General features: G+C 37.3%; 1 protein-coding gene and 2 long non-coding RNA genes across 4 annotated transcripts; all 3 read right to left on the reverse strand.

Annotated features, from left to right (window-relative positions):
* Positions 1-4,060: 4,060 nt before the first annotated feature.
* On the reverse strand, positions 4,061-4,746 carry LOC147524933 (uncharacterized). Its single transcript, XR_015197545.1, has 3 exons — positions 4,693-4,746; positions 4,520-4,598; positions 4,061-4,305 (listed from the first exon to the last, which is right to left on the reverse strand). It is a non-coding gene; the product is annotated as an uncharacterized LOC147524933 (long non-coding RNA).
* Positions 4,747-4,931: 185 nt separating this feature from the next.
* Positions 4,932-6,907, reverse strand: LOC147524934 (uncharacterized). Of its 2 annotated transcripts, none has more exons than XR_015197565.1 (4): positions 6,500-6,857; positions 6,103-6,189; positions 5,480-5,697; positions 4,932-5,069 (listed from the first exon to the last, which is right to left on the reverse strand). XR_015197565.1 is itself a non-coding variant. In XM_086564177.1 (4 exons), exons 1-3 carry the CDS (start codon positions 6,816-6,818, stop codon positions 5,597-5,599), a joined length of 516 nt encoding a protein of 171 aa, XP_086420303.1. In that variant the 5' UTR covers positions 6,819-6,907; the 3' UTR covers positions 4,932-5,069; positions 5,480-5,596. The 2 variants fall into 2 exon arrangements, 1 of the variants encoding a protein (XP_086420303.1); XM_086564177.1 differs by having other exon boundaries at positions 6,491-6,907.
* Positions 6,908-8,000: 1,093 nt separating this feature from the next.
* Positions 8,001-9,016, reverse strand: LOC147524935 (uncharacterized). Its single transcript, XR_015197574.1, has 3 exons — positions 8,911-9,016; positions 8,200-8,328; positions 8,001-8,114 (listed from the first exon to the last, which is right to left on the reverse strand). It is a non-coding gene; the product is annotated as an uncharacterized LOC147524935 (long non-coding RNA).
* Between the last annotated feature and the right edge of the window lie 18,663 nt (positions 9,017-27,679).

The raw sequence follows: 27,679 nt of genomic DNA on the forward strand, positions 1-27,679 counted from the left end.
CATTATTATTAATCATCCTCCACCAACTGAGCGTGAGTTCAAGCCAAAGGTTGATATTCCAGAATTTATTGGTATCTTGGATCCCGAAGTTTGTCTTGAGTGGATTGCCACGATAGAGAATGTGTTTGTTTATCAAAATATGTCAGAAGATCGCAAGGTTTCTTGGGTTGCTACTAGGCTTCAAGGTTTTTCTTTGATTTGGTGGACAGAGTTTCTCCAACAACGCCTGCACTAGAATTTGGGTCAAGTCACTACATGGGAGCGCATGAAAGAAGCTTTGCTTACTAAGTTTGTGCCTATGAATTATGCACAATAGTTGTATGGGATGTTGCAAGATTTGAAACAAGAGTCTAAGTCTGTGCAGGAGTATACCGAGTCCTTTTATCGTTTGCAATCACGTTGCAACCTGCTAGAGAGTGAGGAAGTCCGCATTCGCCGTTATCTGCATGGTCTTAGGGGAGACATCGTTATGATTTAGTCCATGTTCGGATTAACACCTTGGAGGAAGTTTACAGTTTTGCTAGCGAGTCTGAGAAGGAAATGAGTTACTTTTCCTCCATGTCATCTTATAAAGTTACTCCCATAGGTCCGAAGAGAATTGTTAAGTGTTATAGTTGTGGTCAAGAGGGTCATGTTCAAGTAATCCTAAGAAACAAGTTCTGACTATTGATATGGAGACATCTCAACTTGAGACGATAGAGGAAGCACAAGGATACACAACTGAGGGAATTCTTACTCCCGCGGATAAAGGGTTGCTTATGTTTATGGCTCATGTTTCACATATTGTAGAGTCTACACGTGGTAATGTATTTTGACAGAGTACTACTTTATATAATCCACTGGCTTCTAAGACTTGTCCTGCTCATGTGGTTTTGGATAATGGTAGTAATATTTCTTTGATTTCTCGTCGTATGGTTGACACACTTAGTTTGACTACTATGATACATCGTCGACCTAGGAAGGTGCATTCTTTTAGAATTGGAGATTTTGAGGAACTGGCAGAGATAGTTCGAGTTGGTGTTCACATGGAAGATTTTCGTGACTATGTTCTTTGTCATGTGAGCAGTCTTGATGCATGTGACTTGGTCTTAGGCACCACTTGGCAGTATAGTGTCCAAGTTGTTTATCGTGCTTGGGAGCAGACGTATCGTATTTCTTAGGGTCGACATGTCTTTACACTGCGTAATCAGCCATTGTATAAGATGTCGTCTCATCAGATCGTGCTTGCTAAAGTTGGGAATAATGCTTATATGCCCCCTCATCGTCGTAGTGATTGGAGATCTAAGAAAACTTTTAACTCGTTGGAGTCGAGTTCTTCAAGTGGGGGAGTATGATGTGAATTTGGGTTTCACATTGATAATTGAGTCCTATATTAGTTTCTATGTCATTAGGGAGTACTAGAATTGGGTCTAATTATTATTTTGAGGTTATTTAGTATAAGGGTATTTTGGAGTTATTATTAATTCCGAATTTAGGGTGTTTTATTTGTTTTAGAAGTTTTTTTCCTATATAAAGAGTTGTAGGCCTTTAGCCATAGTTAGTTTTTGGATTGAATTGAATTGATTTTAATTGAGAATTCATAGAATTTGTTTCCTTGCAATTGTGATTGCATCAAAATCACTATAACGAAAGTGATCATCCCAATAGAAGGTGTTTGAAATTAAGTGATTCTAATTGAGAACCATCCCATGGTTTGGCCTCCTTAGATCTTCCACCTCTTGTTTTGCAAGTAGAAAAATCTAATGAAGAGGACTAGCTCTATTTCTATATAATCTAGTCTCCCCTCTCCTACTCTCTAGTTAGCCCTCGTTAAAGCCATTCCAACTAGATTGTAAGACGAAACTCGAAACAACTAGAAATCACCCACAGAGAGAAAAAGTTTTCAAAAATAAAGGGCTCAAGTTGCCAACCATACCATGGTTTGGCATGCCTATGGAAGACGAGACATGCTAAACAACCATGAGAGACAACTGTAAGACACCTTTACTCAATCCCCATCGCCCTCTGCTTTATTTCACATCTCTTCTTTATAGAGGAAAGACTACTCAGCGTCAAAGGTGAGATTGAAAGAAAAATACTTATGTAAAAATAGAAAACGTAAAAACAGAAAACACGGAAATGAAAATAAAGACAGGAATTATAAATGATGGGAATAGAAAAGCTAGTCTAAAAAGAAGTGTAAAATAAAGAAAAGAAAATTGTATACGTGCTCCATAAAGGTACACTACTCAAACTACGAGTAAAAGTGCTAACAAGGAATATGCAAGTGTATGTGGACTCAAGGCTCCGGCACTTACAACCACACACTCCAAGTGGAGTGGTCCGGTTACCTAGGTGATGCACTCCCATGGAATGCATCGAGGAAATATAACATGAATATTTTATAGTTAGATATTCAAGACTATATGTGGGGGTCGTTTTAAGTCAGATTCCCCAATACTATCCATATGAGATAGATGATATGCTGTTAACTATATACTAATAGTCTAAACAATTGGGGATTTTTATAGAAAAACATATGAAAGCATTTACCCCCAAATTGAATGAAATGATGCATTTGGAGTGTAACATGCAGAATGATAAAAGAAAATTTATGTAAACCATCATGGAACTTATGCAGTAACCCATCATTGAATTGTCCAAGAGAGTGTGAGTGTGGTACTAGTTGTTTTTTATCAGGTTTAGATGATGCGACATACGACAAACTAGGTTTTTCAACCACTTGAATAAAGGGATCATCGTATGCTTTCAAGAACTCATATTCCACCTTAGATTCTATTTCCTCTTTTCCAGGCACTTTAATCAATGTGGGGCTCTTCTCAACTGGAATGATACTTTCGGGAGTTTGTAAGTTGGGCAAAGTCTCTTTACTGGGAAAGTTTAGAAAATTATGAAGGATTTCAAAGGCAATTGGCTTAAGTGTGAGCTTGAGGTTTATTTGAAATGGTTTAGTGGTGTAGTCCTCATAATTTGGTGGATTTTTTATGAATGGAGGTTGGTTTTCAAGAGGTGTTAACTCGGGGGAATGATGGTTGGGTGGTACTGGTTCGTTACATGATCTAGAGGATTCAGAGAACTTTTCATCTAGCTTTGGCATGTACACACATTTGTGGTTCATATCGGCAATATTAAGGATGTCAGAAATTTGTTCCATCGATAAGTCTTTAACGACCAAACTAAAATTAGACCCATTTTCCACTATATAATTTATATCCTCTTTTCCATGCACTTGATTTTCTTTGTCCTCTCTACCTAGAACTTCATAAATTTTCTCAATGTCATCATCTATGTGTGTCGAGTTACTTTCCAACACAGGTTTTAGAGTTTCTTTTGTTAGAGTGTTCTCATGCATATAGTCATCGTCATAGAATCTGGAATTCACACGATAGTCAGGTGGACAGTGATGTGGTTTTAATTGGTCATAAATATCAAGATGGGCTTTAGCAATTGGTTTTGTTATAGCAACACCTTGTTCCTCTTGTTGGTTGGGTTTTGGACTGGTGGGAAGAATATTAGTCTCAGATGTGGTATCGATTGAAATGGATTGGAGAGAACAGAAAGTCTTTGCTATTTGTTGTCACTACACCATAACAGGCTATTTGCAACGGCAAAAAAGCGTTGCGAATAATTTTCGCAACGCTTTTTAAGCGTTGCAAATATGGCGTGGGTAAAGTGTTGGAAATTTTTGCAGCGGTTAATAAAGCGTTGCAAATATAAATTTCAACGCTTTTAAACGCTTGCAATAATGATTTGCAACACTTTTTATAACTATTTTGTACACAAATTTAAAATATTTGCAACGGTTTTTTAATTTCACAAACGCTTTTTAAGCGTTGGTAATTTATAAAAATATTACCAACGGTTCTTAACCGTTGCAAAGTTGTTAGTTAATTTTAAAAAAATTAATTTAAAAGTCGTTCGTAACGGTTATGAACCGTTGTTGATGAAAAAAAAATAATTTCTCATATTTTGTAGCGACCAGCTACACCTACAAAAAGATGCCCCCTCTTGCACCATATACATAAATCATAAATTCTTATTTAAGCTAAATTTATCCTGTACACAATACGTTTTCATACTATTTTACAAAGAAACCATAATATATATGGGAAAAAAATGATAAAGTACAAAACTAATCCAACCATATACATTCACAACTTTGAGCGATTTTCTAAACCTCACAAACTTATTGTTAGACTCTCACCATAAAAAAAGTTTCGTACTATGATCCTAAATAAGAGATAACAGCTTGCGTTGTTGAAAACCCTACGCCCATTTACTTCAACAAATGCTCCAAAAGAGATCCTAGCATTAAGATAAAATAGTCAACCAAGAAAAGATCATGAAGCGGACAATAAGGGGATTAAAACCAATTTAGAAGCTAAATACTGATAATCTAAGGTATAGTGGATTGAGCTTAATAGTAAAGAAGGACTAGGGATTCTCACCTCTACATCAAAACCCAAATAGAGATTCAAAACCCAAATAGATGATAGGGCTACAATATTTTGCTTCTTACCAGTGGATACGCCAAGATTAGCAGGTAAAGACTGGATTATAAGTGCAAAGATCAATCCAATGAGAATTACCCATAAAAACTGGCGCAATGGGAGCAAAATATAATGTTATTGTTACTTCAATAATATTTCAACAATTAAAAGCAAAACTTTGTTTAATCTTATAGTATATTACCTCATATTTGTGTTTAGCTCCAGGCCTCCAGCTTGTAAATCAATTTCCACTGCACCACAAACACATCAAACACAAACACATAATACATTTTTTACATATTAATGTCAGCAAAATTCAACATGTCTAGGCCCACTGCTAGTAATTAGGCCTTCAAATACACAGTGAGGAAAACATGGCCCTTACCATCATTTGGAGATTCCGCAAGTATTTTGCAAAGGCGATATTTCTATACAGAGAATAAAGAACACTAGGTAAGATTAGCTTAAAAAGATAGAAAATTCCAATAATATAGCGGGTAGTACGCAAGTGGCTTTTCACATGATAGATAGTTAGTCCAGGTACACCCATCACCCTGAGAACGCCCTTCGGTGTTGCTCCTGAACCACAAACTAATATCAGACACAAGTACTCGTTTTCTTTTTAGTTTCTAGAAGAAAAAATAATAATAAAAAAAATTACAGATTGAAAAGGAAGAACTCAAAACGTTTAAATACTCAAAACAGTATAACCTCTAAACATATTGTTCTCTGGCAATCAACAACTTTTACGTATGATATTATTTTCAGATATTAAATCTAGAGGAATAAAATCCAATTTTTAACTAAAACAAAATCCAAGTTACCAATATACACGCTTTAAAACAGCCTAACAAAAATAAAAACAATTATACTTTAAGAACTTAAATTAAAAAAGTTGTAAGTGACAACACACTACTGCATGATGGGCTCGCCAGAAAATACACATTAATTGTTGTGCACTATCAAAAGAACTATTATAAAATACTCACTATCCGGTCCACCAAGCTGTGTAATAGCATCCACAAATCGATCATGAAGCTCTGACGTCCACCGCAACCGTTGCTTTCCATTTCCACCAGATGGAGCTGAATCATGTTTTGGGGATTCTACCAAAGCTCCAATATTAGTATGTTGCTCAGTACTATGGGCCTTGTGTGGGACCAAACCCACAGTTGAAAATTTTCTGGCCTGATACATGTTGTACAAACTGCAAGTTTTAGAAATTACACAAAGAATAAGTCGTCCTGTAAGTCTCAAAACATTAAAAAAAAATGACACAAAAACCATAGATGCTTACTGTGTAGATGATGCACAGTTTTCAGAAGACATGAAAAGATGCAATAAAAATAACATATAGAAATTGCCAAAAACCAAATCACATGCTCAGCGGAAATTGAGTAATTTGCTAATGGTATGGCTTTCCAGAGCAAATTATCAAATTTTGTTGTTTTCAGGTGGTTTCTTAAAAGTGGCTCATAACAAACTGGGCATGCAAACAAATTGAATCCTAGAGAACTGCTCTCTTGAATGCTAGAATTCTGAAAATAGCAATTTGGACAAAATTTAAATGACATCGAAAATAGCAATGTAATCAATTGGATTAAGAACTTACCCACTATTGAAGTAGCCTCTTTTCTTGTCAGAAACAAACTTGGGTCGTCTGAAACTTGACTCTCTAGTATAAGATTATCCACTTCCCCTGCCACATCATTTCAAAAAAAAAATATATAGATAAACAAATAGTAATCATCGATACTGACCCTAAGAATGCGAAACAACATAATACATTTACAATCAAGATGACTAGAGTAAACCAAGCATCCATGTTAAAGATTTGTGTTCGTGTCTGCGTCAAAATGGACTTCAAAACTAGGACGGCTGAGCATAATGATATACTATTTTATACAAGTCAAATAAATACATAGAATTTGAAATACTATTATTGAAAGGTCTAATAAACTACAAGGGAAGCAAAGAATCTATTTGGTAACACAAAATACCTGACTTACTATCTTGATGTGGTTCTCCTTGCATCAACATACTATTTTGACTCAAATTATGTCTCCATTCTCTTGTACGCAAACGATCTCGTTCCCTTTGAAGGGATCTCTGCTCATCAGTGGTCTTTTTTCTGCGTAGTCTACGGAGATTGGTTTCACGTTCTCTCACTAAGGATCTCTGTTCATCAGTCATATTATGTCTCTGTTGCCTACGGAGATATGTATCCCGTGCCCTTACCAACAATCGTCGCTCATTACTCATGGATTGTCTCCATCTTTTACGAACACAATCACGTTCTCTTTCTAAAGCCATGGCTTCCTCAGTCATATCACTTCTACTTGCGCAGAGCACAAAAAGAAAACTTATTTCATTGGGAAGAAACTCAAAATTGAAAACTAACAAATAAGAAAGAGAAGCAGGTCCATGGCAACAGTGTCACCGATGCAGAAGCAACACCCCAAAGCAGGCGAGGCACCCCAGCAGGCGGCACACACCCCACCCAAAGAAGCAAAGACTCCAACACACACTCCACCTAGCAAGCAACAACACCACACACCACACACCACCGCGATTACGCATCGCGATCATCCACTTCATTACCGGTCACACCATTGCACCACCAGTCCACCACCATACATTGCAAACCACCCGGTTCACACATCGCACCACCGGTCCACATAATTTTGTGGCATACGGCAAGGGCAAAAGTGGTAATGCGAGCCTACCAGTCTAACCGGCCAATAGATTCTCAAAGTACATACTTCAATCATGTTTTGAGGGTCGGTCATTACAACTTCAATTGATTGCTGATCAATGGAATGAATATCCTTACCTTATACCATGCCCGGGACCACGGTTAATATTTGAGATAACTATTCGAGCGAGAATATGAACTTGATAGCCTAACAACAAAATTCAGCAATTTTATCAGAATTTATTAACAAATATTACTAGATGCGAACATATACCAATCAACATATAAATACTTCTTGTTGAAGCCATTTTTCGTGTAATCCGCAAATTAAAGCAAAGCTGAGGCGATTAGCTTTAAAATTGCGAGCGTACTATTCCAAAACATGTTAATGGGGCAGAATTATGGGTTACCTTCTTTGTGGCTGTTGCGGCATGAATTAGACCACTAATTTATACCCCATCCATCAATAGTGCCATAACCATCAACTATGAGACCCGAGAACACGTCTAAATGCAAGCTATTGGCTTGAATCAATCCTCGTCCCCACTTTTCGGTATCTTGAGGAGATAATATAGTTCCAAGTATCTACAAAAAGAAGACGTAGTCAATCACCAATCAAGAGAAGTCTTTCTAACTTGAGCCATAAAACTCTCTTCAGTATCGAGTATCGACATGGACATTATTAGGATGATCTTTTGGAATTGCTACTGTTTCGGGCATGTTTATGTTAGCATTTTTACTTTCAGTTCTCAAAAACAGAATCGAAAATGTATTGCGATTTTTTTGTACCTGAATATTTATCCTTGAAAGTTTGCATGGGCCATTGAACGCAATGGGATTAACCAAAAATCTCCTTTCTCCAAGAATAATCATGTTAGCACTTTCGGCAAATTCTAATTACATGTAACATCCCACACCTTCAAAAATGCCTGGTAATCAAAGATGGAAGTCATAACTGTTAAATTATATATTAGGAAGAAAGCTAGCATATGGAAGAGAAGTAAAACAATTTACTTGAGAATCATCAATGTAGCCACCCCCAACAGCTCCATAGTCTAAAACATTGATCTCTTTAACAAAACTACAAGAAAGAACAATAACATTTGAGCAGGATAGAGTGACAAGTATCAAGGCAAGTATACCCTGTGTAGAACAAAAGAATAGTTTTAGGATTCACCAAAGTAGAGACAAAATGAAAATAAATAAAATGAAAATGAAAAAATGAGAGACAAAAAAAAAGATAGTTAATTGGGGCATATTGAAGAAACCCATTCAGAAAGAGAGGCCCGACCTACTCAAAGATAACATATGGTGGAAATGTGGAATGATCCTTGTATGACAAACTTAGAAACTTTTCTTTTATAGGTACCTTAAGGCACTTAATTTCAGCGTAAAATGTTGCACGCACTCTAGAAAATGTAGAATCAGTTTATTTTGTTATCATTTCGACCAAATAGTATACTTGACTTCCGATTGAGATTTTAATTTTTAATGAATAGAACCCAACAACAATTGTAGGGTACATATTCAACTCGTTGATTTATACATACTTTGAGACCTGTAAGTGTACTTCTCATCATTTCAAAAATCAAGGGAAATATATTACTTATTAGAGAAAGCAAGATGGATAGAAGCTCTTCAAGAGCATGAATTATATTAAAAGCCACCCTTAGAAATATAAGCAAACAATGAAGGATAGAGGTTTCCACGCATTGAAACAGTTACCATAAAGAGTGGGAATTTACTCAATTTAGATCCATCAAGAGTGGGAAAGCAAGAACTGATTATACGAATCTTTATCAGACAAGAGTTTTCGCAACTCGTCCACACTACAAGGCATTCGACACTACATATCAGTTGAGAAATTACCGATAATATATACAAGATAAAACTTGCTATAACAAAGTCAAACAATATTAATACAAGAACTAATGAAATGGGCAAACATGTTTCTTCAATATCTAAAGTTGACAAGTGATAAGAGCCCAAAACTGTAGTTTTAACCCTGTAACAGTCATACTTTTAGACCAATTATGTGAGTAATAATTAAGAGTTAATACTGATTACGTGTTTTTATGCGTTTCAGGCTTCAAAGTCAATTATGTGCAGGAATGTGCCACTTTGATGAGATAAAGGAGCAATGGTTGGTTGCTAAGGAGTTATGTGATTAAATGCCAAGATTCAAAAAGACAAAGCCTTTCTAAATCCCGGTCAAAACTGAAAAGTCAAAGTCCACGCGGGCAGAAATAGTGTACAAAGTCAGCAGAACTTCCGAACACCATATCTTTGGACTCAGACCTTGGAATTGAGCCTACCTTATGTCAAAACGACCGGCTCAGAAAGAGCTTTCCAATGGTCCAAGCCTTGGCCCAATCAGAGGAGCAGAAGTGGACGAAAAGTACGTCGAAGCCAACTGCAGCTGAAGAGGCCTTTTTGGACTGAAAGAATTGGGTTTTGAGCCTGATTCTCTGGCCCAAAACATGGCTCCAAGCCCATGCACGATTTTTGGATCTGAAACATATAAAAACAAAAGCTTAGCTCTTTGTTAAAGGTAGCTAGTTAGACCTAAAACTATAGATAATTCTAGATCTAGTTTTCATTAAATAAAATTAAGCTTAGTTCATTTCAATTCTTGTTTTAGATTAATCTCTAGAATCATTGTTCTTCATTAGTTTGATAAATAAAATAGCTAGTTTGTCAATTTTGATTTTGTCATTTCAATTTATAGATCTAATTTTAATTCTTGTTGAGTATCATTTCTGAGTTGGTAAATTAGATTGAAGTATTGTTAGTTAAATTAGTCAAGTTAGAATTTTGGTATGATGTTTAGTTATAATTCAATGAGAAATAATGGTTTGATGAATCAAGGCTAAAACCTCCATTAGAGGGGTTGATGAAGCTTTGATGAAAACTTAGTTGTATAGTGTAGAGTCGTTGTAGAGTCTATTCCATTCTAGAAGGTCGTGTTTCGCCATGAGAATGGGTGGACGACCTCACATGCTAGTTGTAATTGGCAGAAATGTCATGCTAATTAGGGATTAGAACGAGCAATTCTTACTGTAAGAACGTAAGAATTGGATTACAACAGTCTATGCTAGGTGATTAAGTTGGATTCGAGGTGGATTCACTTCCCCTCTAATTCTTTATCTAGATTCACATTTAAGTATTCCGTAGCATTCCGTTATTCGAAACTTGTCAATTGAATCCACCCTGTAGTATAGAATTCCCCTCGTAAATCTCTCACTAGACTTAAGACCGATTAGTTAAGTAAGAAATCATTCCATGCTAAAGAACTAAGAGTGGAACAAATTTGTTACTCCACTCTATTTCGATAGAATTGAGAGTAGAAAACTTGATAGCAATTAGTGAAAAATAAGTTTTAGTTTACTTACGTTTTGAGTTTCATCGTTCATTTCGTAGGTAAATTTTTTATCTTTTTACGTTTAACAAATGGCGCCGCTGCCATCTTAGTTACCTTTAGCATTGTTTTCTTACTATAATTTGTCATTTTTAAGTCCCATTAAACCCACCCACCCTTGTTCGATTCTAACTGTGGTTGTCTTTTTCAGCATTAAACTTCCTCGAAAAAAAATTATGCGGGCGCTGCGTTCTTGGAAGTTCGCTGGCGACCGCGCTCAAACAACGTGAACTTCGAAGTTTAGTTTGGTGGCGACTTAGCCCAAAGTGGCCGCCCTAAGCTGAATTTTGCGGATTTCCACGGGTTTGTTTTGAACCGATTTTTAAAGTTTTTTTCAGTGTTCTAACTTGTTATATACACCGAACACGCGTAAACAAGATGTTATTCATAAAAGCGAAGCAAGGGCCTAATCAGGTATTCCTTTCTTCCATACCTCGCATCTCCAGTTAGAGGTTTATACTAATATATCAAGATTGTTTGGAGTGTTGTCGTGTTTAGACTTAGACTTGCATGAGATTCAGGTCTGGTCGGAGAAAAACACTGAACGTAATTAACCGTCAACGTCAACAAACAAGTCTATCGAGTATACCAATCACTACACCTCTAGCTACTATCCCACCCACCACACCTGACATAATGGTTGAAGAAAGAGAGACTCCTCTCTCCGACTTTTACAAAGCCTCGAGCGATAGCCCTAAATCTTGCATAGTTCTAGGAGACCCGGTGGGGATTTTTGAATCCCCCCAAACATATTTAATTTGTTACCCGTTTTTCATGGTTTAGACCATGAAAAACCTTATCAGCACATACGTAGGATTGAACAAGTCCTTACAACATTCCATCATCCTACGGTTGGTGGGGAACAAATTAAACTGAGGGTATTTCCCTTCACCTTAGCCGATAAGGGCGTCTTGTTAAGCGCCCAAAGCCTAACTCTGTGGACTCGTGGGCTAAACTTGTTCAGCTATTTATGGAACATTTTTACCCACCCCTAAAGACGGATGAGATGCTTTCCAAGATTTATTTTTTTCGACAGAATCCTCATGAATCATTTTCTAAGGCTTGGAATCGTTTCACCCGATCTGCTTATAGAGTGTCCACACCATAACCTAGCAAAAGAAGTTAGTTAGTACCTTTTCAAAGGACTTCTACATCACCATAAAGAAGTCTTTGACATAATGAATGGGGGTAGTTTCCTAAGTAAAGGAGCCCCGGAGGCTTACAAATTTTTAGAAGATCAAACTAAACGCAATAATAATTGGGGGTAGTGATGATATCCCCCGCCTCGCTAGTTCTTCTTCAACATGATTAAGGCACGCGGTATGTTTGAGATGAAACCCGATCCAGAACTTAAAAATTTAATCGAATCTCTAACTAAAAAGGTTGAGGCTATTTTTGTTCAACAAAAGCCTATCCCCGTCATGAATGTAAACTCCAACCCATGTAATTTCTATTGAGTCCTGAGCACCCTGACTCCTATTGTCCTCTCGCCTATGAACAACAACAATCAGAGCAAGATAATGCTTGCTCCATTAATAGTTATCCTATTCCTAATGCCCCATGGAGACAAAATCCCAACTTCAGTTGGCGAAACAATCAACAAGTTACACCTCCAGGGTTTAATAACCAAAATGTTAGGCAAGCAATCAACTATAACCAAGCTCCACCTAGACAAGGACAAGGTCAGGGGAATTATAATAATTATAACAACCAAGCACAACCACGACAAGGTCAAACACAAGGTCAGGGGAATTATAATAATTATAACAACCAAGCGCAACCACGACAAGGTCAAACACAAGGTCAGGGTAATTATAATAGTTATAATACCAAAAGAGGTATCGTTCCGGTTAACAATAATAACTATCACACCCCGCCCATAAATAATCAACGTGAGATAGTTCCAATCGCACCACCTGTGACTACTACACCTACACAACCGGATTGTATCGACGCCTTTATACAGGTTACCCAACAACTTTTCCAAACAATGACTCAATCAAACCAACAGATCTTACAATCCATAAATCAGGGCATACAACAGTTAGCCCAAGAGAAAGCCCAACCAAAAGGCGTGTTTCCAGGACAAGCGATACCAAACCCTAAAATAGCAAACACAGCCTTTGAGGTAAACGGTAATACTAGTACGAAAACTACAATCGTAGGTGACCTAAATGCCATCACCACTCTCCATTCTGGAAGAGTGGTTGATAACAAAGTAACTATGCCTATAGTTACCCCATCAGTACTCCCTACAACGGATATTGAACTAGATACCGAAATAGAAACTGAAGAGCCTACCACTGTAGAGGTACCAGTTAAACCACAACCTAAGAAACAGAAAGCCAAGGTTACACATCAAGTCGAGCCATACGCTAAATATAGAGCGAAACCACCGTTCCCTTATAAATTAGCCATGCTAACCAGGGATACAAACTTTGAGGAGATTAGGAACTTTTTAAAAAATCTAACGATAAACCTTCCTTTTCTCGAAGCTATTAAAAAGCTACCTAACCACGCTAAGTTTCTTAAAGAGTTGTGCACTACTAGGCGTAAGACCAGCATACCTAAAGACGCCTTTCTAACTGAACAGTTCCCAACTTTATCAGAAAATAATATAATTGTTAAATACAAGGACCCTAGTCGTCCTACTGTAAACTTCACCTTAGGAGAATCCCACACGACGACCGCTTTATTAGACCTGGGGGCGAGTGTTAACTTGCTCCCGTTTTATTTGTATAAACAAATAGGTCTACAAGAAATGCAACCTACAAAAATGACGTTGTAGTTAGCGGACAGGTCTATAAAGTATCCTAAGGGTGTAGTGGAAAACGTGCTTGTTAAGATTCAGGATTTCTACTATCTTGTAGATTTTATTATTCTCGATCTGAAGAAGCGGCGACTCTACTTGCATAATCTAGAAGGTCCCTTCTTGGCAACCCGCCAACGCTTATAAATTGCCGCGATAGTAAGATGTCCTTATCTTTTGGCCATCTTTCTGTTGAGGTAAATGTTTTTAAAATGATGAAACAGTTACCATAATCGTCTATAGATGGGGAGGTTAGCATGATTGAGAGCTTAGCTCAAGATTATTTTAACAACATGTTTCCCGAAAACCATATGTATAAATTCCTTTCTTTTGGAACTTCAGATTTTGTAAATGACTCCTACTTAGAGGAAGTCAACACCATCCTTGAGTCAACACCGATTGTAGAATCTTCGGTTGCTCCTTATACTGAGTATGAAGACTTGCTACCTAAGCAAGTATTCATTACGCAAGATGAGGACCAAACCTCTTCCCCCGGAGTTAAAATATATTCAACTTGATCCGGATGGTAGTCATCCGATAATTATATCTTCTCTGTTATCTAAGGATGAAGAGACACATTTAATCAGGGTGATTAGGGAACATAGGTCTGCAATTGGTTGGTCCCTAGCCGACATTAATGGAATTGACCCTAATGTTTGCACTCATCGTATCCATTTGGAGGATAACGCGAAGACTTCTCACGAACCTCAGCATCGCTTGAACCCTGCCATGAAAAAGGTGGTTAGGGAAGAAGTCTTACGATTACTCGATGCGGGTATCATATACCCAATCTCTTATAGCGAATGGGTAAGCCCCATTCATGTAGTTCCTAAGAAATCGGGAGTTACCATAGTACGTAACGGAAAGGGTGACTATGTTGTCACACAAGGACCTATGAAATGGAGAATCTGTATTGATTCTGGGCGTTTAAATACTATGACACGAAAGGATCACTTTCCTTTACCTTTTATAGATCGGATGCTTTCGAGCGCCTAGCTAGTCATGCTTTTATTGTTTTGGATGGCTACTCATGCTATTTTCAGATTATTATTGATATTGATGACCAAGAAAAGACTACCTTCACATGTCCCTTTGGAGCGTATGCCTATAAGCGAATGCCTTTTGGCCTTTGTAATGCTCTCCGGTACCTTCCGGTGATTATGCTTCATATATTTAGTGACATGGTAGAGTGCTTTATGGAAGTTTTCATGGATGATTTTTCTATCTATGGAGACTCCTTCACAGACTGCTTGTCTAACCTGTCTAAGGTTTTGACACGGTGCGAAGAAAAGAGCCTCATTTTAAACAGGGAAAAGTGTCATTTCATGGTGAAAAAGGGCATAGTACTAGGTCACATTGTATCTAGTGATGGCATCGAAGTAGATAAGGCCAAACTAGATAAGATAGCGACTCTACCGAAACCACGGACTGTCCGTGATATTAGAGCTTTTCTAGGCCATACAGGTTTTTATAAGCGTTTTATTAAAGATTTCTCGAAAATAGCTAGGCCTTTAACTAATCTGCTTTTAAAGGATGAAATCTTTGATTTTAATTTTAACTATAAGCAGGCTTTTGAAATTTTAAAAGCTGCCCTAACCTCTGCACCAATTATACAGCCTCCCGATTGGTCTAAACCTTTCGAACTCATGTGTGATGCTAGTGATTATGCGGTTGGTCTTTGTCTTAGGGAGAAACTAGATAATAAGTCCACTATTATTTATTATGCTAGTAAAACCTTAAAGCGATGCTCAACGGAATTATACAACTCTTTGAAAAGAATTCTTAGCTGTTTTTATGCTTTAGATAAGTTTAGTCCTTATTTGGTTGGTTCTAAAACTTTAGTTTACACGGACCATGCGACCCTTAGGTACCTTCTTGCAAAGAAGGATGCTAGCAGAGATTAATCCGATGGATCCTTCTCCTACAAGAGTTCACATTAGAAATAAAGGACAAAAGAGGGGTCGAAAACGTAGTTGCCGACCACTTATCTAGACTTACAAACGACGATAATAGTGATTATGAGTCCATACTGGACTCTTTTCCTGATGAGCATCTGTATGCTATTTTTTCAGCACCATGGTATACAGACATTGTAAATTATTTAGCGGCTGATGCTATGCCTTATAATTGGTCAAGAAATGAACGTCAGAAGTTCTTGGCCAGAGTTAAGTTATACTACTAGGATGAGCCCTACCTTTTTAAGTATTGTGCGGATCAGTTATTATTCGTTGCATTCCCGGTGGGAATATAATGAAGTTCAATCGTTCTGCCATGACAAAGAGTGTGGTGGCCATTTTAGTGGAATGAAAACAGCCGCTAAAGTTCTTTAATGTGGATTTTATTGGCCTACCCTTTTTAAGGATGCCCAAGTGCATTGCAAGACCTGTATTTGTTGCCAACAACTTGGGCGAATCACGAAGCGTAATATGATGCCATTAAATCCAATCTTGATAGTAGAAATTTTTGATGTTTGGGGAATTGATTTCATGGGTCCCTTCCCTGTTTCCCACGGTTTCATTTATATTCTAGTTGCCGTGGACTACGTGTCTAAATGGATAGAGGCCATGGCTTGCCGTAGCAATGACCATAAGACAGTGGTATTTTTTATTAAGGAGTATATTTTTTGTCGTTTTGGCATTCCTAAAGCCATCATTAGTGATGGTGGAACACATTTTTGTAACAGAGTTGTTGCATCCCTACTGAAAAAGTATGGAGTTACACACAAAGTAGCAACTCCTTATCATCCACAAACTAGCGGACAAGTAGAAGTTTCTAATAGGGAAATCAAAAAGATTTTAGAAACAACTATAAATCCTGATAGGAAAGACTGGTCGAAGTATCTATCGGATGCCTTATGGGTGTATAGAACTGCTTTCAAAACTCCTATAGGTATGTATCCCTTTAGACTTGCATTCGGGAAACCTTGTCATTTGCCTGTTGAATTAGAGCACCGTGCTCTGTGGGCTATAAAAAGCCTTAACTTCAATATTTATGAGGCGGGTGTCAAACGCAAGTTGCAATTGAATGAGCTTGAGGAAATCCGTTGCGATTCTTACGATCTCGCGAAAGATTATAAAGCTAACATGAAACGTGTTCATGATAAGCAAATCTTGCACAAAGAGTTTGTGGTCGGTTAAAAGGTCTTGCTTTACAACTCCCGTCTACATATTTTCCCAGGGAAACTAAAACCCGTTAGTGCGGTCCTTTTTTAAGTTCTTGAAGTCACCCCTTACGGGACAATCACCTTGGTAAATCCCAAGGACAACAGTACCTTTCAAGTTAATGGTCAACCGTTAAAACATTTTCACGAACTTCTGTCCCCTGATGTAGAGGAAGTCCTTTTACAGGACCCTGTCTATGAGGACTGACCTTTGTCATTTGGTGTACTTCCTTTCACTTTCATATAGTGGTAAGTGCACCATTCAGGTAATCGGGCCCTCCCTGTGGAGTGTGTGGCTGTAAGTACCGGATCCTAAGTCCACGTTTCACATAATTCACGTTTTCCACTTTTGCATGTTTTCTCGATTTTTGAGTCATGTTCTTCTATGGGGTGAATTATGTATTTATTGTTTTTCGTTTTTCTTAAAATAAACTAATAAAAAAAATTTAAAAAAAAGAAAAATAAAAATTCTAAAATCATAGAAATAGCAATCCAACAAGTCTTGGGAATCTGACTTTAAACGACCCACGTTTAAAACAAATTTTGTGTTTAAAAATTTATTTGGGGGTGGGCAGTCGATCTTTCCATCCGGATTGCTCGAACTTTCCATTGTGTTGCTTAGGCCCATTAGTCGTAGTTCATTCGGGTTGACGTTATCTATAACGTAGATTCCCTTCGTTTGCATAACTTACGGCACTCACGCACTTCGAGGCATTTTACACCTTTTTATACATCACCCATGGTTGGAATTGAGTGTTTTACAGATCATTGGATTGGAAATTTTCTACTGATCATTTCCATAACTCATTCGCCAAAATCGGACCAGTAACGAAGCGGCAAATTGAATTTGAAACTGCGCGAAATATCGGAAAAGTTCGAATTGGTGGGCAGGCCCAAACCGCGCGTAATGTCGTCGTCTCCTTCCTTCCCAAAAATGCACAGTTTCTTTCCTTTTCCAATCCAGCCGGTTACCAAAGTTTAAAACAAAACTTAAACACCAAAATAAAAAAAAAAAAAATAAAAAAAAAAAAAAAAAAAAAAAAAAAAAAAACCTAACTACACCCACGCCAAGCATTTAAATCAATCTGAAATCTTCTTCAAACCATTACCACCACCAACCCCAACAATTTTAAAACTCCAAAACCACCAAAAATCTAGAAATTTGGAGTTGCTACGCCACTGACGCGCCACCACGATCGGTTCTTTTTAGTAAAGTTGTATAAAATCGCATCCCCACACTCCATTATACAAACCCATAGATTGTTTCAATATTTCCCATGGTTATTTTAAGACGTCGGATTTTGTCGGAGCACGCGTTTGCTGCTGACCGCTTCGCGCCATTTTACGACGCGGAGATGATTAGGAGAAATTGGCATGGACTCTGGTACTCGACTGAGGAGTTCTACCACTTTGATTTGGTAGAACAGTTTTATAAGAAGCGAGAATTGGAGGGGGATAGGATTTTCATTAAGGTAGCAAGAACGAGGAGGGAAATGCTTGAGGCGGTTGTTAGTCGATTTGTTAGGCGGCGTTAGCGTGCAAAGAAAGCAACCTAGAAAGCGACCATTCAAGAATCGATTAAGATTTGGAGTTCCCGCTTTGATTAAAGATCTTGTCGTGGAGGGTGAATACAATACTGAGTTCTCATTAAGTCCGCCCGGGCCACCACGAGAACCAATCAACTGGTTGTAGCTCGGTGGATTGGTAGGAACATCCTCGGGGAAAGAAAAAGTCGGCGACATCGGATGCGCAATGTCCGCGACGTTCTCGGATTTTGCAAGCGAATAAGTATAGTTTCTACATCCTCGATTTAATTTTTAATGTGATTAGAGGAGTGGGAAGAGCATTGCGCCTCTTCCGTATTGATCACTAAGATCATGCTCTCATTTAGAATTTGTCGCAATATCCGCTCCTATTAAGATCAAATTGCATTCTAATGCAAGTATTTATCTGGATTGCATCCAAGAGACTTGGCCGTTGTCTGAAGGAAATGTAGTTGAGTTGGCAGATGAAATGGAAGATATGACATGTCTGGATGAAAATGCATTAGATAGTTGTAATTCTAATTTAGATCGCATGTAAGTGTTGCAAACTGGCTTGCATTGCGTTTATGGTATTTGTGAGATATCCAAGATAGACAGATTGTAGTTCGAAATAAACAAACGAACCTTCAGACGAGAGTTGAAATGCTCGGAAGGGGTCAGGAAGATATCTTGTACAACATGGAGACTATCCACCAGCATCACCAAGCCCAGTATGCAGTACTCAGGACTGAGATGGAAGCACAACACTTGTTCCAAATAAAGATGCTACGACGCATGCCACCAGTGGAGGATTCTGTTTCAGCCGAGTCTGAGAGGCATGAGCGTCGTTGCTGAAAGACAGATGGTTCAAGCCATTCTTCATCCCAGGACCAATCTCCATCTCAGGGTCCATCTTCATCACATGGCTAGGTGTTCACCTTAAGTTTGTGTTCGCTATTATTTCATTGTTTTTATTGTTTTATTAGTTGGATTTTAATTCAGTTGTTAAATTTAAATATTAATGTGTTGGTTTTATGTTGTTTGGATTTAAATTTTTTAATATAATTGGTTATTTTCGAATTGTGCGTGTTTTTATCATTAATCCCACCTTCCCGAATTGTTTGGGGTGGGTAATATTTATACCGAGCATAATTCGTTATATGATCATCTTCTGTAAAGTTGTCTTCGAGTAAAGGTTGAGAATTTGGCCGATATCGGCATATCTATGATTATGTGTGGTGGTAGCATGAAATCTAGGAGAGTTTAGAAGTTACTATTCTAAATCCAGTATAAAATATACCATGGTTGTTATAAATTCAAAAATATGGTTTGTTTCCGTTTTCGGGTTTGGAAATTTTCTATTTCCGGAAATTGCCTTAAACAATTTGGCAACTTGCCGATTCGTTTTGGAAGCTCAAAACCTATTTAAACTTCCTTCATTCTACACTCACAACCCACACTACACCCCACCATCATCTCTCACCTTTCACTCCAAGATTTTCCTTCTTTTTCCTTGTAAATTGTAAATTTCTATTTCAGCACTTACGGCTTTTGCGCCTCGATACCTGCACCTACACACCTTTGTCGAAATTTTACTTCGAGGCACTGCGCCCAAACACTAATAAATCCAAAACACCCGAAAGCACTCCGCTGCAAATCCAAAACACCCGAAGTGAGTGGAAGCCTGCGCTACCGCCCTCCGTAAACACGAAAATTTCCAATTTTCTGAAGGTTGTTCCAGGATTTTTAGAGCTGTTCAAAAGAGTAGTTGAGATGACATCTCCTATAGTCATACCTGAACAGTCTTTCGAAGATGTACTGGGAACCGAGACCTATGGACATTGGTTCCGAAACAGGATCTTGCAATTAGGATGGCGCCATCTACTGGTAAGTGATGATGATTCATATTCAGCACAGCTTACTGCTTATTTCTATGACCACGTTAGATTCTATTGTAATCAGGATGGAGAACAAGAATTCTCCATCGTAGTCGATGACACGACACTAAAATTCAATAAACATGTGGTAGCTTTAGTTTCGGGATTACCAATACCTGATCCTGTTCACACATGGGGATATATGACCGATAATGCATACCTTTATGATTATACATATTTCAATGAGTATTATGGGGGAGGGGTATTTCGAGTAATGGACCAGGGGCAATATAGCATTGCCCTTGGTAGCCTGTCCCTAAACGTAGGCACCACCATGTTATTCATCCTGATGAATATTTTGGGGGAATGGCAGTTCACTTCTGCAAACAATACTGCTGGTGACATTTTCCTTGCTTTAGCTGAGGGACGTCGCCGATATGACATTCCCCGGGTTTTAGTCGCTAGTCTTAAGAGAGCCCAAAGCATGAGGCGTAAGTATCTTCTTATGCCTGTTTTGGTAAGCTGCATCATGCGTAGTTGTTTACCTGTATTCTGTGCACAATTCACAGATTGGAAAAGGGTTGAAGTCATGAGACCCACCAATTAGGTGGTTCGCTCATTGCGAATTATGACTTGGCGGGATGGCAGGTGTAGCCTCATTTTTGGTGCCCATTACATCCCATCGGACATAATAACACTTAAAAGGTTAGCATTAGTAGATGATAAATGGCGGCAAGCTTGGCAAGTTATAATGGCTGGCGGGATCTTGAAGGAACCTCATCTCTTTAATGAGGAGGAGGATGCTTAAGCGGGAGATAAGGTAAGTTTTTAGTTTCAGTTAGTGTCTGCTTATGTCCCAAGCAATTTAATTCTGTTAACCCCATAATGGGTGGAACTCTTATAGAGTTGCGTCAGTTTTTTTTTTTTTTTTTTTTTTTTTTTTTTTTTTCTATATTAGTATGTTCTAACCTTGTTTTGCAGAATTTCATGCGTTTCCATGGTATTTTTTTACCCTCTTTATTTAAATGCTTTGAGGACAAAGCATGCTTCTTGTTTGGGGGGCATAGAAACACGTGTAATTAAGGCATCTGTTAGGATATAGATATGTATAATATGTATTTGTTTTCAAGTTAAAATTTTCAAAAATATAAATAAATAAGTTTATGCTATACACTTAGGAATATTGGTATTGTTTTCTTTCTCTATACTCTTAACAATCTAGAAGTCTCACGTAGCTTTTGCATCAGAATAATTGTTAGAACTTAGGTTAATATATAGGTAATAATCTTTGCATCTATCTATAAATATATTACATGAGTATCTATGATGGTTAGCAGTAAGTTTATGAAATCTAGGCTAGAGTACTTATTCTACAAATCCTATGAGAATATAGCCTAAAGCCTTATATGAGCTAAACATTTGAGTAATGACACAAGGGAGAAGTAAAATCCAGATAGAGAAATCACACGTCCATTTGCTTGATCACTATGCCATATCCTTAGCGAGAATTTAGGCCCTCTTTGGATCGATATAGCCGAAATTCAAACCTATGAATTATTTTCCACTAGTAAGCCCCTCCGAGCCTTTCTTTTTATACGTAAACCACAATTCCTTTACCCTGTTACAAAAACAAAACAAAATAAAAATTCAACTTACCCAATCTAGAATAAGTCCGAGAATAGAATGGTCAAGAAAGAAGAAGAGAAAAACGTATGTGTAAACAAAAATTAGTTAGTTGCTTGAGAAAAGAAAAGAAGTTTCCATCCAAGGAAAAGAAAAAAAAATAGAAATAAATAAAAACTCCAAAAATAGAATAAAAATGAGTCAAAAGCCAAAGAAAAGAAAAAGAAAAATATGGCTAAGGATGGAAACAAAGTATAGAAGCAAAAGAAAATAACAAGGTTTTCTCTAAGTTACATACTATGAAGACTCTATTATCTCAGACTTGTCCTTTTGAATATCCATTTCCTTCCTTCTTAAACCATCTCCTAATCCCTGCAACACCTAATAAAGACCTCTAGCTCAATTAGGAATAGGTTAGTGTGATAGTAAGTGGCAGATGTGTTTGATCGACTCCGGTTTCCTTGTTTGTCATTGAGATTGTAAGGTAAAGTGTGCCCACTCCACACTAGAGTAGCGAAACTTGAGCAAAAAAATCAGAGTGGTTTTGTCTTGACATTTATGTGAGGACCTACTTAAGGACACTATTCGAGTTTTCATAAATGAATCTGCTAGGCATTTCATAGTATTACTCATAGTATATATATTTGTATCATAGATGATTGATTATTATGCATATATTAGCTTAGGTTTTTGACTTGGTTATTCTTATTCATTTGCTAGTGAGATGTATAGATAGTTAAGACATGAATGAGGAAACAATAGTATTATTTCTTAGTCGTTGTAGTATAGATGAAGTTTGTGAGTACCTTCATTGGAAAACTCTCACGAGGCTATAACTCGTCCACTAAGGAATTCCTAGTGGTTTAAGGCCTTGTTGCATATGGTCAATGCAATCGCACTCAGCGAAACGAGAGTAGTTAGAACTCCATTTTTGGTCACTTATTCTAATTTCTCATATTTGCTTCAGGACAAGCAAAATGCTGTTTAGGGGTGGTTTGATAAGAGCCCAAAACTGTAGTTTTAACCCTGTAACAGTCATACTTTTAGACCAATTATATGAGTAATAATTAAGAGTTAATACTGATTACGTGTTTTTATGTGTTTCAGGCTTCAAAGTTAATTATGTGCAGGAATGTGCCACTTTGATGAGATAAAGGAGCAATGGTTGGTTGCTAAGGAGTTCTGTGATTAAAGGCCAAGATTCAAGAAGACAATGCCTTTCTAAAGCCCGGTCAAAGCTGAAAAGTCAAAGTCCACGCAGGCAGAAATAGTGCACAAAGCTAGCAGAACTTCCGAAGACCATATCTTTGGACTCAGACCTCGGAATTGAGCCTACCTTATGTCAAAACGACCAGCTCGGAAAGAGCTTTCCAATGGTCCAAGCCTTGGCCCAATTAGAGGAGCAAAAGTGGACAAAAAGTCTATCGAAGCCAACTACAGCTGGAGAGGCCTTTTTGGACTGAAAGAATTGGGTTTTGGGCAATCAGGCCCAAAACATGGCTCCAAGCCCATGCACGATTTTTGGATCTGAAACATATAAAAACAAAAGCTTAGCTCTTTGTTAAAGGTAGCTAGTTAGACCTAAAACTATAGATAATTCTAGATCTAATTTTCATTAAATAAAATTAAGTTTAGTTCATTTCAATTCTTGTTTTAGATTAATCTTTAGAATCATTGTTCTTCATTAGTTTGATAAATAAAATAGCTAGTTTGTCAATTTCGATTTTGTCATTTTAATTTATAGATCTAATTTTAATTCTTGTTGAGTATCATTTCTGAGTTGTTAAATTAGATTGAAGTATTGTTAGTTAAATTAGTCAAGTTAGAATTTTGGTATGATGTTTAGTTATAATTCAATGAGAAATAATGGTTTGATGAATCAAGGCTAAAACCTCCATTAGAGGGGTTGATGAAGCCTTGATGAAAACTTAGTTGTATAGTGTAGAGTCGTTGTAGAGTCTATTCCATTCTAGAAGGTCGTGTTTCACCGTGAGAGTGGGTGGACGACCTCACATGCTAGTTATAATTGGCAGAAATGCCATGCTAATTAGGGATTAGAACGAGCAATTCTTACCGTAAGAATATAAGAATTAGATTACAACAGTCTATGCTAGGTGATTAAGTTGGATTCGAGGTGGATTCACTTCCCCTCTAATTCTTTATCTAGATTCACATTTAAGTATTCCGTATCATTCCGTTATTCGTAACTTGTCAATTGAATCCACCCCATAGTATAGAATTCCCCTCGTAAATCTCTCACTAGACTTAAGACCGATTAGTTAAGTAAGAAATCATTTCATGCTAAAGAACTAGGAGTGGAACGAATTTGTTACTCCACTCTATTTTGATAGAATTGAGAGTAGAAAACTTGATAGCAATTAGTGAAAAATAAGTTTTAGTTTACTTACGTTTTGAGTTTCATCGTTCATTTCGTAGGTAAACTTTTTATCTTTTTACGTTTATCAACAAGTGCACTCGAGGAGAAAATGGTACGTAATACAGCTTCAGAACAAATGGGGTACTAAAACACAGGTTAAAAAAGAGCCCCGTTGCCCCCATTCGGTGCATAATGAAGTAAAAGAAGAAGAACCTGTTGTTTGACACCAAGTGGAGAAACAGTGATGTATGAAACAGTCCAGTCGTAGGAGATGAAAGGATCTTTTGCCAAACTCACTCTCCAAAACACACCAGAAATCAGCAAGGAACAAAAATTCTATCAGTAACTATAGAATGAGGAAACTTACTGTTCTATTGCGGATAAAGCCAGACCTGGTATCAAATGCCTACACATGTACACATGACATCAATGAGAAGCTCGAAACAGTGAATTGCAAAACCCAAAATCAACTAATAAAAAAATAACCAAATTGGACGACCATTGTTTTCAATTTTAGAGAAATTGAGAGAGAGAACCAGTATTTAGGGATTGAGGAGTGCGAAAATTAGGGATCGACCATTCTTCTTCGTCTTCTTCCTTCTTTGATTGAGGAGTGCGAAAATTAGGGATCTTGAGATAATGCGGCGGTGAGAAAGAGAGAGAGAGGAGAGAAAAAAAAAATTATGTTTTATATTTCGATATTTTTGGTTCGATATTTTTGGTTTCCCTCTGTTCGCAAAATTTTTAAGTTTGTAACACTTCTCCAACGCTTTTTAAGCGTTAGCAATTAATTCCGGAAATTCACCCAAATAAAGCAACGCTTTACAACATTACCAACACTTATTTAACGTTGGAAACTTACTAACGCTAAATAAGCGTTGCAAATCAAAAAAGGTGCGTGTTGCAAATATCCTATTATGGTGTAGTGTATATTTGAATTGTTTGCTCGACCATTGCTTGGTAAAGTTGGTCTGTGATAGATGGTGGAGTGGAATATGAATTTAAATAGATGGTGATGTGAATGATAATGGACTGTTAGTGAACCTATATTCTGATTGACCATATGGATAAATGAATGGTGGCTGACTATCTGTGATGGAACTCCATGAATTGTTTGCATGATTAGAAAATTCTGTGGTGTATTGGGTACTAGGGAAATTTGAAAATTGAGGTTCGTAATTGTAAGAATATTCAATAGGAGGCTCGAACTCGGTATATGATGTGCATTAAGACACCTAATGATACAAACTACCACAACAAGAACAAGGTTCTAGTTTTGCATTCCATGACGGTTACGATGCATATTGATAAGCCATGTATGCTCAAACAAGAATGATGCACAATCTGTAGAAATTCATTTGTGACCTTGAAGTTTTTGAAAAGTTTGCATGCAATGTCTATAGATTAGATACTATGCCCTGTTTGAATCGAACAGTGGGCGTGAAACTAGGTTTTGGGAACTACACGCATCGAGGGAGAAGATCACTACTTCACTAGATGGTATGCCACCAAGAAGCTCACCCACAATATTTCTGAGGGAGGGGAGTGAGGAAGGTGGTTGGTCCACTGGAATCTAGTAATTTACTACTCTCTTTGTTCATGCTAGATGTTTATCCTGATGGACGTGACTAAATTGGCTCTGCTTGATTGATTTTATCTTTTTAGTTTGGTCTATGTACGTAACAAACAGTTCACGCAACATCCGTTCTAAAGTGGGTTTTAATCCCACTTTTTGTTCTTTTAGGGCTAGGGTTTAGCCTTAGCGTTAATGTAAAGACGAGACTGAAATGTAAAACACACAATCATCAAAGCATGCTTAGTAACACACAAGTATCCTCTTACACTTTGTAGCGAGGAGGATTAGAAATTACCGCCCAAGGTGTGCGTACACGACCCTTGTGGTGAAGGTGCGTGGTTGGGTTGACGAAGAGTTTGGTGTCTTGCTTGTCAACCCACCATTCGAGCTTTTCCTTACGGTTACAAGTTTAATCTAACTAAGACACAAGTCAGGTGGCAAAGCCAATAAGTACAATTGGTTGCCTTCGTGGGCCTAAAACAAATTTGCCTTCATGGGGTTAAAACTATGAAAATGGTAAACACGAAAATTGATAAGAGCCCAAAACTGTAGTTTTAACCCCCTAATAATAATACTTTTAGACCAATTATGCGACTAATAAATAAGAGTTAATGCTGATTACGTGTTTTTATGTATTGCAGGCATATGAGTCAATTATGTGCAGAAATGTGTCACATTGGCGAGATACAGGAGCAATGGTTGCTAAGAAGTTCTATGATTAAAGGCCAAGATTCAAGGAGAAAAAGCCTTTTTAAAGCCCGGTCAAAGCTGAAAAGTCAAAGTCAATGCGGGCAGAAACAGCGCACAAAAGTCAATAGAACTTCCGAAGGGCGTATGTTTGGATTCAAACCTCATTATTGGGCCTATCTTATGTCAAAACGACCAGCTCGGAAAGAGCTTTCCAATGCTCTAATCCTTGACCCAATCAGAGTAGCAAAAGTGGACAAAAAGTCTACTGAAGTCAAATCCAGCTGAAAAGGCCTGTATGGAATGAAGAAATTGGGTTTTGGGCTCAATTTTCCGGCCCAAAACATGGCTCCTCAGCCCACGCACGAAAATATGGATCTTTTCTCCTCCTTTTCAAGACACAAGACTTAACTCTTAAGGAAGTAGAAAATTAGGTAGCCATAGGAGCATAGTTTTAGATTTAGATTTTTCTCGAACATTTAATTAGTTTTCATATCTTGTTTTAGATCTAGTTTTACCTTCCAATTAATTAGTGTTAGAACAAGTAGATTATTATTTTAAAATCATACTTAGTTTTATAATAAAGTATTAGTTTTTAATTCTAATTTAGTTTAGTGATTATATTCTTATTTAGTTTTAGTATTGTTAAATTCATATCTTAGTTGTTAATCATTTCTTAGTGTTAATTTAGTTTTGAATTATTGATTAGTTCAAATTAGTAAAGTTATAATCTTTATATTATGTCTTGTTCAAATTCAAATAGAAATGATAGTTTAATGACCCTAGGCTAAACCTCCATTAGAGGGGTTTGATGAAGCCTTGATGAAAACTTTATTGTGTAGTGTAGAAATAGTTGTAAGAGTCTATTCCACTCTAGAAAGTAGTTGCTTCGCCATGAGAATGGGTTGAACTTCCTCACATGCTAGTCATTAGTTGGTAGAGATTGCGATGAATGATTAGGGATTAGAACGACCAATTCTTATCGTAAGAATGTAAGAATTGGATTATAACAATCTATGCTAGTTTATTAAGTTGGATTCAAGGTGGAATCAATCCCCCCTAATTCTTTATCATATCGTCAATTTAGCACTTCATAGTTGAGTTATTCGTATCTTGTTAGCATAATTTGCATCGTAGTATAATTCCCATCATACTCTCATTAACTTTGGATAGACCGATAATCTTAGGAAATGTGAATACTAAAGAACTAGGAGTAGAACGAAACTTCTACTCCAACTCTATTGCGATAGCATTCGAGAGTAGAAAACTTTGATAAAACACACGTAAAGTTTAGTTTTAGTTTTACTTGCGTCTGAGTCTTGTTACTTATTCGTAGGTAAAACTACCTTTTATCAAATGGCGTCGCTGCCGTCTTAGTTCCCTTTAGTATTGTTTTCTTTAGTATTGTTAGTCTTCCAAAGTCCTATAACCCACCCACCCTTGT

Source organism: Coptis chinensis, chromosome 1 (assembly GCF_015680905.1).
Source record: "Coptis chinensis isolate HL-2020 chromosome 1, ASM1568090v1, whole genome shotgun sequence".
NCBI lineage: Eukaryota > Viridiplantae > Streptophyta > Magnoliopsida > Ranunculales > Ranunculaceae > Coptis > Coptis chinensis.